This window comes from Gekko japonicus, unplaced genomic scaffold (genome assembly GCF_001447785.1).
Source record: "Gekko japonicus isolate JY-2015 unplaced genomic scaffold, Gekko_japonicus_V1.1 scaffold547, whole genome shotgun sequence".
NCBI lineage: Eukaryota > Metazoa > Chordata > Lepidosauria > Squamata > Gekkonidae > Gekko > Gekko japonicus.
The window spans coordinates 242,571-258,407 of NW_015167551.1; the positions used below are offsets into that span (position 1 = coordinate 242,571).

General features: G+C 45.0%; 1 protein-coding gene across 1 annotated transcript in view; it reads left to right on the plus strand.

Moving 5' to 3' along the window:
- The window catches only part of TCEB3 (transcription elongation factor B (SIII), polypeptide 3 (110kDa, elongin A)), a 47,791-nt gene extending 32,210 nt beyond the window's left edge, over positions 1-15,581 (plus strand). Inside the window, exons 7-11 of the mRNA XM_015413701.1 lie at positions 3,076-3,173; positions 6,498-6,678; positions 7,974-8,085; positions 8,632-8,789; positions 12,420-15,581. Coding sequence (XP_015269187.1) covers positions 3,076-3,173; positions 6,498-6,678; positions 7,974-8,085; positions 8,632-8,789; positions 12,420-12,481 — 611 coding nt within the window. The 3' untranslated portion in view covers positions 12,482-15,581. The remainder of the gene's footprint in view (positions 1-3,075; positions 3,174-6,497; positions 6,679-7,973; positions 8,086-8,631; positions 8,790-12,419) is intronic.
- The last annotated feature ends 256 nt before the right edge of the window (positions 15,582-15,837 follow it).

Genomic DNA, 15,837 nt, shown 5'->3' on the forward strand with positions numbered 1-15,837 from the left:
GGCCCCTATCTGGTGGAATGAGCTCCCGGAGGAGATCAGGGCTCTGCGGGACCTAGGACAGTTCCGCAGAGCCTGTAAGACGGAGCTCTTCCGCCAGGCTTTCGAATAGGAGCCGCCACCACCACTAGACCACCAATGTATCAGCATACTATCGACGCCCAGGAGGACATCTGGATATGGGCATGGACTGCCAAGGCCCTAAATACTCTCTTTTGCATTATGGGCAAGACTGGGACGCTTAGAGGACCGCCATCTTGGTTTTAGCTAGATCTGTTTTAGATAGGTTATACATTATGATGTAATTTTAATATTTTGTATTTTTTCTACTGTTTTACTGTTTTATTAATTATATGTTGTTAGCCGCCCTGAGCCTCCGGGGAGGGCGGGGTATAAATACAAATAATAAATAAATAAATAAATAAATATAAATATAGGATATAATGAAGAATAGATCCAGGAGTATTTGGTGCTCTGGTGGGGCTTTTTTGGGGGTAGAGGCACCAAATTTGCAGCATAGCTGTTGGTGCCTTTCCTCAACCCCCCCCTCCCAAGTTTCAAAAAGATTGGACCAAGGGAGTCCAATTCTGTGCCCCCCCCCAAAGAAATTGCCCCAATCCTCTATTGTTTCCAGTGGAGGGAAAGGTGTTTAAAGGGAGCATGATCGCTTTGAACACCTTCTCCAAGTGCTGAGTTCACCTTTAACTTCAACTATCCAGTGGTCTTGAAAATCCTGAATATTTTTGGGATTTTGGGGGCTTTGCCATTTCGAATAGCTGAAATTAAGCACCAATCAATAACCAGTTTAAAAAATACCCCCAAAATACTGGTAGGGTATTTTTCAGCTAGATTTGTGCTGAATGCATACCAATAATGCAGTAGTAATAAACATATACAGAAGCACCCTACACAATAGTTTTAGTGCACTGGTGTAAACCTGCATAACTTGCACTTGGAATCTTGGCAGCTGTTCACCTCTGTCGTTTCCCTTTTCTGAAGCATCTCAAAAGGAGCCCTTTAGGCTTCATTTTCCATTCCCTTTCACAGACTGGCTCTTCTAGCATACCACCCCTCCAATAGACCTTCAAGATTTCATTTTCTTTTTAAAAAGGCCATATTTAGTTCCGGATTGAGCTGTGTTTGGCTCTAGAGCCATAGGATGCAGACTCCTGTCCTAACTAATCATCTGAGGCTGCCCCCCCCCCATCATAGCATGACTTTCAGAGCCAAGAAGAAGTTCCTGATTTCTGTGGTTTAGCTCCTGCTGCTGATCCCTTCCACCTGCCAGCCCTTAGGCCTGTGACCTCTTCTAAGAACATAAGAACATAAGAGATGCCAATGTTGGATCAGGCCAAAGGCCCATCCAGTCCAACACTCTGTATCCCACAGTGGCCAGAAATACCAGTGCCATCAGGAGGTCCACCAGTGGGGCCAGGACATTAGAAGCCATCCCACTGTTGACCCCCTCCCAAGCACCAAGATGACAGAGCATCACTTGCCCCAGAGTCCCTATCTATACCTTGTGGCTAATAGCCGCTGATGGACCTCTGCTCCATATGCTTATCTAATTCCCTTTCGAAGCCATCCATGCTTGTAGCCGCCACCACTTCCTGTGCCAGTGAATTCCAAGTGTTAATCACTCTTTGGGTGAAGAAGTACTGCCTTTTATCCGTTCTAACCCGACCGCTCAGCAATTTCATGGAGTGCCCACGAGTTCTTGTATTGTGGGCAAGGGAGAAAAGTACCTCTTTCTCTACGTGCTCTTTCCCATGCATAATCTTATAAACCTCAATCATGTCACCCCTCAGTCGTCGTTTCTCCAAGCTGAAGAGCCCTAAGCGCCTTAACCTTTCCTCATAGGGAAAGTGTTCCAACCCTTTTATCATTCGAGTTGCCCTTTTCTGCACTTCTCAGAGTGACAACTTCGGCCAGTTTGGAAAAGGGGCATTGAAGTAGCTGGAAGTCACAGTGATCTGTAGCTGAGTCCCTAATGGTCACCAAGCAGCCTTTGGGGCAACGTGGCTGTGATCTAGTGCATCTTGATGCATTCTGAATTTCAAAAGGCAATATTTTGTTGTTCAGTCGCATAGTCGAGTCTGACTCTTCGCGACCCCATGGACCACATCATGCCAGGCCCTCCTGTCTTCTGTCGTGCTCTGGAGTTTGCTTAATTTCATGTTCGTTGCCTCAATAACACTGTCTAACCATCTCATCCTTTGCCTTCCCCTTCCTCTTTGACCTTCAATCTTTCCCAGCATCAGGGTCTTCTCCAATGAGTGCTCCCTTCTCATTTGGTGGCCAAAGTATTTGAGCTTCAGCTTCAGTATCTGGCCTTCCAGGGAACAGTCAGGGTTGATTTCCTTTAGGATTGACTGATTTGATCTCCTTGCAGTCCAAGGGACTCTCAAGAGTATTCTCCAGCACAATAATTCAAAAGCATCTATGCTTCAACACTCAGCCTTCCTTATAGTCCAACTCTCGCAGCCGTACATGACTACTGGGAATACCATTGCTTTGACCATATGGACTTTTGTTGGCAGTGTGATGTCTCTACTTTTTATTATGTTGTCTAGGTTTGCCATCACTTTCTCCCAAGGAGCAGGCGCCTTTTAATTTCATGGTTGCAGTTACAGCCATATTGGTCCTTGCAAAACCAGGACAAGAAACAATATCCATGTAATACCTTTTTATTAAATGACACAAAGCGTTGTTTGCAAGCTTTCAATCTTATCGGAACTCTTTCTCAGGCTAGATGGTATGATATGATTTCTTTTTTAAAATGAAGAAGGAAGAAAGCAGATTTTCCAGGTCAGGATATTAACACCATGTTGCCAGTATTTGGTGTTATATGCTGAAAGGCTCAGATCGCTGTAGGTGTTAGATAACAGCACTTAGTAGCAAGCTTCCCTGGCTAATGGAGGGATTCAGCACAGGGTCTCTCAGATCCTAGTCGGACAGTCTGACCACTATACCACGCGAGCTTGTCATATGTTTGTGACCCTCCCTGGGGGTTTTTACCATAGAGAGACAGCAATCTGAAGACTACAGCGCACATAATTTTCCCCTCCTTCCACACAGCAATTTATGAAGTTGGTGGAGTTCCTTTCACTGTCCTGGAACCTGTCTTGGAGCGATGCACCCCGGAGCAGCTGTACCGCATCGAGGAGTGTAACCCCGTAAGTGCCAGGAGAATGGGGCAGGGGGATTTTATTGTGTTGGCCTGACTTCCGGCACCCTGGCAAACAGGGCTTGGCTGTAGCCCTGGTGCAAGGTCACTGCTCAGATGTACCTTAGGATTTGCAAAGCCATGTGGCGTATCGATAATGCAGCTGAGCTCTGAACTAGGAAGTGCCCCATTTACATAATTTTATTAACTACATCTGTAGTCCACCTTTCTCTCCAAGACTTGCTCACACAGTGGGAAACAATGCAGTCAAGTAGCCTGAGCCATCCAATAAACAATGCAATGGGACTAGGATACAAAAATTAGAAGCAATGCAAAAAAACCCCACAAACACAAAGTATCAGATGTATCATGTGAGATGTCTCTTTTTTTTTTAACATCAAGTCACAGCTGACTTATGGCATCCCCATGGAGTTTTCATGGTAAGAGGCGTTCAGAGGTGGTTTGCCATAGCCTACCTCCGCGTCACAATCCTGGCATTCCTTGATGGTCTCCCTTCCAAATACTAAGGCTGACTCTGCTTAGCTTCTGAGGTCTGATGAGATCAGGCTAGCCTGGGCTATCCAGGTCAAGGCAAGATGTCACACACAGTGCAAAAAAAATTGGAATGACAAAAGCAGAAAGCAATGCAGTACCATAATACAAACAGGGAACAGTGGGATTCTGTTCCCTTTATAAAAGCACCCTCCTGAACTATCTCATTGAGATTCTGCTGTGTTCTTGGAAGAGGGGTTTAGGAAGGCTGCTGTTTGCTCGGTTTTGTTCGCAGGTCTGAAATATAGGGAAAGAAAGGCTGGCCTACAGTGCAGGGCTTTTTCCTGGATTCCCGAGAGAATGGGTGTGAAATGCCTTAAAGACAATTCTTAATCGTGAGAAACGTGCCTGTCTTTGTGATGGTGGGTAGGATGTGTGCAGAGGGAAAGTTTACTTGTTGCCTGGAGTCTGGGGTGTGTGCCTGCACACAAGACTTTGCAGCATCGCTGTTGGTCAAGGCCAAACCGCCCACTGACAGGAGAAGAAGATGGGCTTTGCTTGCACCCCAACAGTGTCCCTCTAATGGAGTGCTTTAACTCACCCATCCCAAAGAATGGATGGCAGCCATCTGCTTCTATAGAAGAAAACCGAAGGACTGCAGTCAGGTTTCCTAACTCAGATTTTGAATTGGGAAAAGAAGCCGGTATGCTCTGGGTTTTACTCTAAGTTGATCACAACATTTTTTTAAGGCACAAGGTTTTAAACAGGATGTGTGCATGTATTTGTGGTCATCTTGCCCTTTGAAGCAGCAAGATTTCTGATGAATGTCATGCCAAGTGTGTTCTACGAATCTCTGATGCTATGTATGGACTGTCAGTTTGATGATCCCAAGACTATTCTTTGCTTTTCCAGATCTTTCAGAGTACAGGTGGATGAGGGCTGCTCATCAATTCTAGGTGGGAGGGGATGGAATTCAAGCATTGTCTGCTGAGTGGTGGTCAGCAGCTCAAGTGGGCAACAGATTGGCATGGCACCCTAGTTTGGGGAGCACACACTGGTTTCCAGGTGTTGCAAATGAGCCTCTGGAGTAGAAAAAAGGTGGAGGGGCCACGTGTCTTTGGAAAGAAAAACATGCTGGACAACCCTGTAATTTTTCCTGTCTCCTGGGAGCTCGGGAGCAGCTGGTGCAAATGGTCTTCTAGGCTTACACAGGAGAGAACAAGTTTTGTGTAATCAATAACTTGGTTGGCAGAATTTGCCAGCATGTACCCTTTGGCAAATTGCTTGGACACCTTTGGCAGTCATAAGATGGGAGCTTTATGTATTCTGTGTAAAATAAAATTTGCCTCATTCTATGCATAGGTACAGTATATTTCATATACTTCTTTTGTTGATGGTTTTGTCTTGTGCGATTTAGGTTTTGGAAATGTTTGGCATGGATGTGGGATGGCCATGGGGGTAAATGGAAGGAAGGGGAGAGTGCAGAAATCTTTCCATTTATGTTTGCTGTATACCCATGATAGTTAGGAACTTCGGTCTTTGCTTTAAAAAAAATCCAAATTGAGAATTCTCATTATGGCAGCTGGTTCTTCGCACCCATTAGGCAGGGCTGTGACTTAGCAGAATTTTCACTGGCTTGCCAAACAAGAGTATGAAGAACTACTGTGGGGCATGTGTGAGAGACAGTGACATGTAGTGGGTAGTGTGTGACCTACCCTGGGAGATCTAGGTTCAGATTCACCTGACTAGGTCAGATCCCTGGGTGGCCATTGCCATCTCTCAGCCTCAGTGGTCTGTTGTGAGAGTAAAATGGCAAGATGTTGCATGTTAGAGAGAGAAGGGGAGGGATGAGGAAAGCTATATATCACCTTGAGCTCCTTAGATGAAGGATGGGACCCAAATGTGATCTTTGTACCTTTTCTGTTGCATTGTTTATTACCTGGTCTGTCTTAAGAAGTTTTGAGAAGCTTAATAAAACTTGAACTATTTTGCGATAACTCATCTGACAATATCCCAAAAAGAGAATAAGTACACACATGGATACTGAGGTCCATAAAACTTTGAAAGGAGGTGTGACCATTCAGAATAGCAATATAAAACATGAACCGAAGTCCCAACTATTCAAGCCGCTCTCCTTGCTAGCATTAGGTCGGTTCAAAAAATAAGCTCCTTTCATGTCCTTTCAAAAAATAAGCTCCTTTCATCCATGGGGGAGGAAGCAACCATTGTATAGGGGAAATGTCAGTGACTATTTTTGTTCCTGAAGTGTAGAAGGTCTTTTAACAAAGTATGTTTTTGCGTGATTATCTAGTCTCTTAACTAAAACAGTTTCCATGGATTCTCAAGCAGTCTCTGAATCAGGCACTGATCATCCACCGAGACTTGTTCAGCCTTAACAATGACTGTGTTCTGACATCACAATAAACTGCCTTTTGGACAACAAACCCTGATTAGTCTTCTAGATGTTATTGACAAATTCTAGTTGGTGCATGAACTCTGAAGATTCTACTTCTTGCTTCCTCTCCAACTCCCAACACTGAGACCATTTTTCCTGTTTTGCCATCTCTGGCCAGACACCAGTAAGAGACTGGGCTACAAACCCTAGTTTGAAATCCCAACTTGGTATAAACTAAGACAACCCAGATTGACAAATCATGTGCATTCAGCTGTTGCAACTAACCAGGAGTTTTGATCAAACCAATTGTATTAACCACAGCTGTCCAGAACATCTGAATGCCACTGATGGAGCTATGTCATGTGCCCTGTGATGGTTCTGAGCTGCTAGCTGCTCTGTGGCTCCCTTGTACCCCCTGAGCTCATTCTTTGTGCCTTTGTTTTCCAGTTTTTAACCGAGGACACTAATGAGTTGTGGCACAATCACTGCATCCGTGATTTCAAGAAGGAGAAGCCGGAAGAGTTCGAGTCATGGCGGGAGATGTACCTCCGCCTGCACGATGCCCGAGAGCAGAGGCTGCTCATGCTTACCCAGAACATCCGCTCGGCTCATGCCAATAAACCCAAAGGTAGGGGGAGGGCAAGATGGCATGAAATGGGGAGGCACCATCGATCAATGGACCTGAAAGGCAGCGGAGATCAGGGTTGCCAGCTTTTGTTTCAGGTCTGCTGTTTGCCTTTAACAACACTTCCATGCTGGATGCTGTAATTTCTGTCTATCATATTAATAGACTGCTTTGCTAGATTAATTTCTGCACATCTGGCTGCTGTTAAGAGCACAAGATCAATATGAAACCAAAGTTTTAGCAGTAGTTGCAGTAGTTGTTGTTGTTGTTGTTTCTCATTGGGATCTAAGGCAGACCACAAGTATGATTTAAAAAACCTTTTCAGCCCATCAGTAGACATATTACAAAATAGGATAACATCAGCCATTCAGTGAGCAGATTATAATGTATGATAACATTTGAATCTAAGAGCAAATATTTCTAGTGAGACAAAATGATGCAGCTGGGCTGCGATTCTAGGACAGGAGGAAAATACCAGACCCAACACATGTAAATGTATCTGTTTAAGGCAACACGGCAATCATTGTAGGTAAGACTTTATCCCTAATAAAAGTTTGCATCTGTGAAAACGGTGTGCATTTTCTATACAGCTCACGTGGTTTTCAAAGGTGGCTTCTTCAGAGGTATGTTCATCTGCAGTGAATTAAGGGGAACTCTGAAATTCTCTTCTACGAAGCCAGGTTTGGCTTTCAGCCCAAGTTTTTGATGGCTACCTCTAGGGCTGCCAACACACTTTAAAAAAACCTAGCTGGGCTTACTCTTGTGTGTTGAGCATGAGCTTTCCCCCGCACAGAGATAAATGTGATCATCTGTTAATCTTCTGTAGACCGAGCTGCTCTTACAGTGCACGGCTACAATAGAGAACATGACAAGACTCTTTGCCTCTATGAGGGGGCTTCCTGTTACTCCTGGGGCATAGTGAAAATAGTAGATTCACAGACCTTGCTTCACCTACACAGTGTGGGAGGGGGAAAAAACTGTCCCTGTTTAATGACTCCTGGTTTTGGCGCAGCAGGATGTGATAAGCCACTTGTCCTGCAAGGCCCTAGGTCTGGTAATGCATTCTTGAGATGCTGGTTAGAACTGCCAGTTAGAAAAGCCTTCGGTCCTGCCCCTGTGTGGCTGTAGAAAAAGAAACTGTTGCAGGGAACATATTGGCACTCCCAAAGGAGAAGGTGCCGATGAGGCCTGGTGGTTGGGGAGGATAGCGAAGATGCTGGCCGTCTGCTAGTTTTGAGGCCTTGACTGGACTAGCTTCCTTTGGCTAACCTGAGTTTTTCTCACCCACATGATTCTAGGCAGAGTAGCCAAGATGGCGTTTGTCAATTCTGCCGCGAAGCCCCCCCGGGATGTGCGGAGAAGACAGGAGAAGTTTGGCACTGGAGGAGCAGCCGTCCCAGAGAAGATCAAGTGAGTCTCAAACCACATCCTCTCTGTTCAGTGCTGAGGGGTGTGGTAAAGGTTTCCCTTGCTCGAAAGCTAGTCGAATCCGACTCTAGGGGCAGTGCTTATCTCCGTTTCCAAGCTGAAGAGCCCGTGCTGTCTGAAGACGTTTCCATGGTCATGTGGCCAGCATGACTAAACACTGAGGTGCACAGAATGCTGTTATCTTCCCACTGAAGCGGTACCTATTTATCTACTTGCTGTTTCTTGTTTTCGAACTGCTAGGTTGGCAGGAGTTGGGGCCAGAGACGGGCGCTCACTCCGTCACGTGGCACTAGGGTTTTGAACTACAGACCCTCCAGTCTACAGCTCAGCATCTTAACCTCTGAGCCACCGCGGCCCTACTGCAAATGGAAGTTAAGCAGCTTGTTCAAGAAGGACCCCCCCTTTTTCCTGTTTTTTAGTGTGTGTGCATGCATGCAGATTTACTGAAGCTGCAGAGCGGTCGTCCTTGAGCACACACAGAACGCTTTTTAACATGTAGGTCATTTAGGATCTTTCTTTCTCCCTCAGGATAAAGCCAGTCCTCTTCTCCCCGGCAAAAAGCAGCAGTGTTCAAGCAGAAGAGGAACAGGCCTATGAAGGGCCAAGCACAAGCAGCTGTCACTCGGGCCCATCTGTGGGCAGTACTTCCTCCATTAGCTATGACCCTCGGAAGCCTCCTGTGAAGAGTAAGTGACCAGAGATGCTGCAATATCACTTTTGCTAGTGTTGTGTCTAGCGTGAATTTACAGCCATGGGTTACAGGGTATAAAAATTGATACAAAACCGTGATAAATTACTATCAGAATTATTTCATTGATTCATAATATTCATGAAACGTTTCGCATATATACCATACAAATCCTTAAAGTTACGTTCAATCAAGTGTAAAGCATGAAGCCTCCATTTACTAATACACACAGTGTAGGTCTCTCAATAAATATTGTGGCAATAAGGACAAGTCTCTTGTCATAAATACACGACAAAAGTTTCTCAGTGGCACAAAGAAATAATCTCTTCTTATAGCATTGACATACACACACAAAGTCTCTAATTACTCTAGATATATAAATCACAATAGAGATGTGTGGCAGGTTCCAAATGCCGTTACTCCCCTCCATCCTCTTATTTGTAGTTTCTTCTTACATTTGAAACGGGTTTTATTGGACAAGGTCATTTTGTCTGACAGACTTCTGCAGATAGAGTCCGTTTCAAGGATACTTTATCAAAAGACGGAAGTCCACACTGTCCAATGATCACATTTGTCTTCAAATCTCACACAGTGCACACAAGAACAATGCACAGAGTGAATCGTGATTGTCCTTGTGTGCAGTGTGTGAGATGCGAAGGTGACCGTGATGATTGGACAGTGTGGACTTCCATCTCTGATAAAGTGTCCTTGAAACGGACTCTATCTGCAGAAGTCTGTCAGACGAAACAACCTTGTCCAATAAAACTCTTTTCAAATGTAAGAAGAAACTACAAATAAGAGTATGGTGGGGAGTAACAGCATCTGGAACCTGCCGCACATCTCTAATGTGTTTTATATATCTACGGAGTGATTAGAGGCTTCGTGTCTATATGTCAATGCCATAACGAGACTTTTTCTTTGTGCCACAAGATTTATTGAGAGACCTACACTGTGTGTATTAGTAAATGGATGCTTCATGCTTTACACTTGATTGAACATAACTTTAAGGATTTGTATGGTATATATGTGAAATGTTTCATGAATGAGTATTGTGAATCAGTGAAGTAATTTTGATAGTAGTTTGTCATGGTTTTGTATCAATTTTTCTCTCTATTTTCTGTGGCACTTTTTGTACATCGTTCGTAATGGGTTACAGGATGGCAGGGACTGGTACTGAAGCTGCTGGGTGTCTAAAAGGAAAGGGGTGGTGGCAGTGAGGAGAAGCGCTCCTGAGTGGTGTTTCCTAGTGGCTAGAGGAGTAGCTTTTAACTTGCATTTCAGGGAGCCCTATCATTTCCTGGAAGTTTTTAGTGTGTCTTTCTTCAGGAGGAAGTTGGGTAGTTCATTCTAGGGAATGGACTTGGTTTGCACAACGAAGCCCTAAACTGGTCCAGTCAACAGCTTTGATCCCATGGCAGATCTCTGCTGATGGGTAGGATATCCATCAGCAGAATGTGTCCTCCTTGCCTTGCCTTTCCTGTGGCAGCCCAGATTGATCCTTGAAATGCTGCTCCTTGGGGACAGCATGGGGTGGGGGAGTTGGTGAAAATCCCCCCCCTTTGTGTTAGCAGAATTTTTCTTTTTCCTTTTGAAAGACTCAAGCCTGTAAGAACTTAAGTCTGTGCCCTAGTTCAGGCTGTGCCCCAGTATTTGCTGCAACATGTATGGTGCTGGGAGGCCCCAAGCTGAATCATGACACTGCAGTGTTGGGCTGATTCTTCACTCCCCGTCTGGGACATGGGAATCGGAAACCTCCTTTTGATAGCTTAACTTAGCAGCCTGGACTTTAAAAGGGAAAGAAGCGAGGTCTGGAGATGGTTAATCTTTCATTGACACAATAGGTGGGAGAGAGAGTTGAAGAACTAACTGTAACCCTCTCAGAAGGGGGGCCTTTGAGATGGAGAGTAGCTTTTAGGTGTTGTAAAAGGTAAAGGTAAAGGTTCCCTTGCTCGAAAGCCAGTCAAATCCGACTCTAGGATTGCGGTGCTCATCTCTGTTTCAAAGCCGAAGAGCCAGCGCTGTTCGAAGACATTCCCGTGGTCATGTGGCCGGCATGACTAAACACCAAGGCGCACGGAACGCTGTTACCTTCCCACCAAAGTGGTACCTATTTATCTACTTGCAATTTCTTGCTTTCGAACTGCTAGGTTGGCAGGAGCTGGAACTAGAGACGGGAGCTCGCTCCGTCACGTGGCACACTCGGGTCTCGAACTGCTGAACTACCGACCTTCCACAGCCTGCAGTTCAGCATCTTAACCACTTGAGCCACCACTTTGTATTAAAGATGGTTGCAAGTCTGGCTCTGTGTCAAAACTTTTTTAGTTACAATTTAATTTGAATATCTGAAACACTTTACACTGTTGAATTACTGTACAGCTTTAAATCCAGTCATCTTCCTTGAACCTTGGAATGGGTATCTGCTTTAATAAATGTTTAATAATGAATATTAATAAGAATTGCAGAGGAAGGTTATAACAGACTTTGCTCTTCAAAGCCAGATATTGATTATAGTCAGAGAGGTTTATATGAGTGTGTGTGTGTGTGTGTATTTGGAGGGGGGTCCTCTGCTATGGGCCATATTCCTCTAGTACTGTGTCTTAGCTCCCAGAAAGACATCTATCTGGCATGAGTGGGCTGCTTCTGCAATGAAAAAGGGGTACTGCCCAAATGGAAATAAAGCTTAGGATCCAAATCATTAGGGCTAGAGACCCAATTAATTTCATTTCATTTATGGTCTGCCTTTCTCACTGAAACTCATGGTGGATTGCAAAATTTAAAACAAAGAAGCAACACCCCAGTGAGATAAAAACACTACACAATCAAACCAAAGGGTGTACAGTTTTTCACAAACATGAACACCACGAACCTATTTGCTTGCTAAAACTGCCCTTCAGAACAATTCCATTTCACACATACCATGGCATGACAGAAGTGTTAATCTCAGGATGTTGGATTTGTCCCTCTCCTCTGCATTTTTGGCAGGGCTATGGAATCCTGGCATGTACCCCTGGTTATTACTGACATCCCATTGTCTTGTGTATGTACAGGTGTGTTCTTTGCACCCCTCAAGGCACATGCGTGCTTTCCCCCTCTCATAATACTAGAAGAGGCAGCACCACAGCATTCACTTTTGTTGGGGCACTTTTCATCTAGAGGCACCCAGCCAAAGAGCTGTTGCGATGCCATCCCTTGAAGCAGTGGGAAGGGAAGCATCACGGCAGAAAGAAAGAGAGCGCCATTAGGAAACCTAAAATGTTATGCAGCTGGGCAGGAACTTAGTGTCAGTGGAGAAGTGTTGTAGAGCCAGGGGTCTGTGAGGAAGCAAAACAATGTGCACCGAGCCAAGAAAGACCTTCCCCTTCCTCTTGTATTACTTCCCCTTGCCTTTATGGTTTCATCTGCATTAGCTCATAAAACTGTGGGCCAGATTTCTTCTTTGTAAGGCTATCCCACTTCTAGCTTTCTACTTGCCTTGTCTGGGTCCCTTCTGGTGGCTAAGTATAAAAAGCATGATCCAGATCAAAATGACTAGTAACTGTCTCTCAGGTATGAACTTGGGATTTCACGATGAGATGTTCCTGCACATGCTTGCCACCTTCTTCATTGTCTCTCTCCCCCCCCTTTTCAGAAATTGCACCCATGATGGCAAAGACTATTAAAGCGTTCAAAAACAGATTCTCCCGAAGATAAAGTTGCCCATGAGGAAAGGAGAAGAAAGAAGCCCGTCTCTTCAATGGGAGAAGAATTATTTGTGGGCAAACAGGGAGTGGGGCCCAGGATCCCCCCCCCCAACCCCAGTGGAAGACCAACAGCACAGTATTGTTTGAAGCAGCCCTCTGGCCCTACCCTCTTCTCCCGTAGCCTGGCATCTGAAAATGTGAAATCTGGATACGTGTGGAAACAAGGAAGTCCAGAGACTGCAGCTTGGCCTGTAATCTGTCTTTCTCCCCGCCCCCGCCCGCCCTGATGATGGAATGGAAAGGAATACCCCTCCCACCCGACCTGCAGTGCTTTCCTCAGCCCCAGTTTAAGGATCCAGAACTCTCGTGCCTCAGAAGCTCTGCTCTTGAAGAAAAGCCTGTACTCCCAATCTGGATGTTGTATTTAAAGCTCCACCCGGCAATCCCTAGATCCTGCCAGAGGTTTTCCAGCTTTTTGTCAGGCCATCTTTGGAGCATCCCTTTTGTAATCCCTTTTTCCCTTCAATCCCACGTTCCTTCCCTTGCTGAAACCTTTGTGCAGATTGGGAGCAGCCAGTTTTGCCTAGCTGCTGAGGAAGTCCCTCCATTCCATCTTCTGTTCCTTGGAAAAAAGAGTGGGGGGGGGGAGCCCTCCCATCCTCCTTTTTAAATGTCATAGGAAAAAAACCCCAGCACATTAGTTTTTTTGAGGAGGCCGTGGAAAATGCACAAATCTAAATTTTAAGCACTCAGCTGTTTATTTTTTTTAAATGGATCACAACATTTGGAAGCCAAATTTGTTTTTAACAGGAATAGTGAAGGTCTTAGTGTTTAGTTTTTTTGGGGGGCGGGGGCTGTGTCTTTGTGTGTGCGTGCATTTTGTGTTTTTTAAAACTTTAAAAAAAGGTTTTAGATTTGTTGTTTCTCCCCTCCCTCCTGGATTTTGGTCAAAAGAGGTTTCGTTTTTTTATGCAGCCACTTCAGGTCCACCAAATCCCTTGCAAAGTACTTCAAGGGAGTCATGACTTCAGCATTTTAGTTTGTAATGCCCCATCACTTGATGGGAAAAGGCATCCCCCCTCAGGTGAAATCAGGAGTCCCGGACACCAGATGTCGGAAGAAGTGGCAGGCAAACGGCATAGATTTCTGTCTCTCTGGAGCATCTGCAACTGGGTTGAGTACAGTGCAACATTTTCATCACTTGCGAGGCCAAGGGAAAGCCTCCTGGGTGTTACCTGTGGGTCTGACCCACCTGAGGAGAGCTTGAGGAAAATGTGTTGCTTGGGCACTGCTGTTTTAAAATGCTGGAGGAGGGGACCCTGGGCTGTAAAAAGGCTGTTTATCCCGATGGTGACGGGTGTAGAGAGAAGATGTGGAATATGTCTTGGGAAGTTTGACAGTGTGCTTCTCGGTGCCAAGGCTGAAGGAACTTTGATTAGGAGGCCTTATGAAGGAGAGGCTGATTCATAGGGAAGGAGGGGGAATTCTTCTAGTGACTTTCCAGTCTTGTAGCATCTGACCTTGCACGAATGCTCCACATCTATACTAGGAGGCAGTTGGCGTTCATGACTGGAAAGACCCTGCTCATTCTTTCCACTGGTAACCCCTCAACATTTGGGGTAGGATGGGACCTTCTTTTTTTTTTTTTGCTGTGACTCACGTGCCATGCGGGATAGGAAAAGCCCTCTTGACGTTTCTCTGTCCAATGCAACGTCCCTGCAGTTCCAGCTCCTTTTTCTATGAGTTTTTAATGATGATGGTATTTGAAAATGGGTCTCTCGCAGTCTGCTTCAAGCCAATCAAAGGCCCCAGAAAGCTTTAAATTACATTGTGTACCATTTCAAAGCGTGTTGTGCTGTTTTAAAGAAGAAATTGTGCTCCTTTCCTGCTTTTGCTGTATTTAATTTTGCTGTATAGTTAATTATATAATCTGCCTCCTGTTGTGCTTTTTAATGTGTGTTTGTGTGTTTTTTTCTTCTTCTCCTCTTTATAATTGGGACTGGGAAGGGGAAACGGAATGGTTCAGAAACCAATGGGTTGGCCAGTGAGGAAAGAGCATTCATATGCATCCATAGGATTCCCAAGTTGTGTTAAATTTGGATACCTAAAGTCTGACCCTGGTAGACACCCCTGCTCTCTGCCCATTAATTGCAAGTAGAATGCAGACAGGTCTTGCAAACTTTTTCAGCCCCAGCTGAGGAACTGCAGACTGAAATGGCATCTTGTGCTACCTGACTGAAGCCTTGCCCACCTGGCTCTTGTATTGTCATCATTACAAGGTGGGGTCAAAGGTTTTGTAGCTTCCTCCCCTTCACAATGCATATTGTGTCTTGCTGGGATGGAAGGACAGGATCTCAAATTCAGTGGAGTGCGGGAGGAGGCAGCCTAGGCTTGTTCCATCAGGTGCCCCCACCCCCCACCCCGAGTGTTGCTAGTACCACCTTACTGGTCAAGGTCAATAATTTGGATAGTGCCTAGCGGAATGTGTGGCTCTGCCACCAGCTATGCCATTGGGTCTACTTCATCACTGGAACTGGGTCTTCATATCTGTGAATTCAAGCCACCTGTCAGTATTTTGGACTAGTTTGGTGGTGGGTTTTTTGCCAAGGGAAATTTGCAGTGCAAATATTATGAATTCTAACTCTTGTACTGGAAAGCATTTTCTCAATGGATGAAGCAGGCCCTCTGGAGAGGCAGGAGAAGGAGCTGTCATGCCCCTCCCTAGTTGGGAAGGTGAGATCTTCCCCTCTGAAAGCCAGATGCTAAATTAAATGGTTTGAAAGAATTTTGAATCTCCTTTTAATGGGAAGACAGTGCCCAAGTGGGATCCGTTGCAGAGTGAAACCACTCCACTTCCGATTCTCCTTTGGGTGTCCAGAACATTTTAAAATAAGTACTGTTTTCACTGCTACACTACAAAAAACAGAGTCCTTTTTTTTTGGGGGGGGTGTACCATGAGGAAAAGGTAATGCTGAATTACAGTTGTATTTTGGTCCCTGAGTGTAAATAACAATTTTCTATGTTACTTTTTTGTGGTAACTATGGAGATGAATATTTTAACTAGATAAGTTATATGAAAGGAAGAAAGCTGTGTCTCAATAAAAGCCAAACACTGGACTTTGTTTCTGCCCCATTTGTGTTTTGTGTGTGCGCCTCTTACTTGTATTGGCAAGTATACCGAATTAATCTCTTGGGTTGGACCTCGCAAGGTTGTGCTCTGCTTGTGAGTGCTTTCCTCTGGTAGAAGGCTCCTTCCATTGAATGAAAGCATCTCTGGTAGCTGAACAGCATGCGCGGGGAGGGCGGGGTATAAATTTGAATTAATAAATAATAATAACAGATAATGCAGGGTCTGATCCTTTTGGC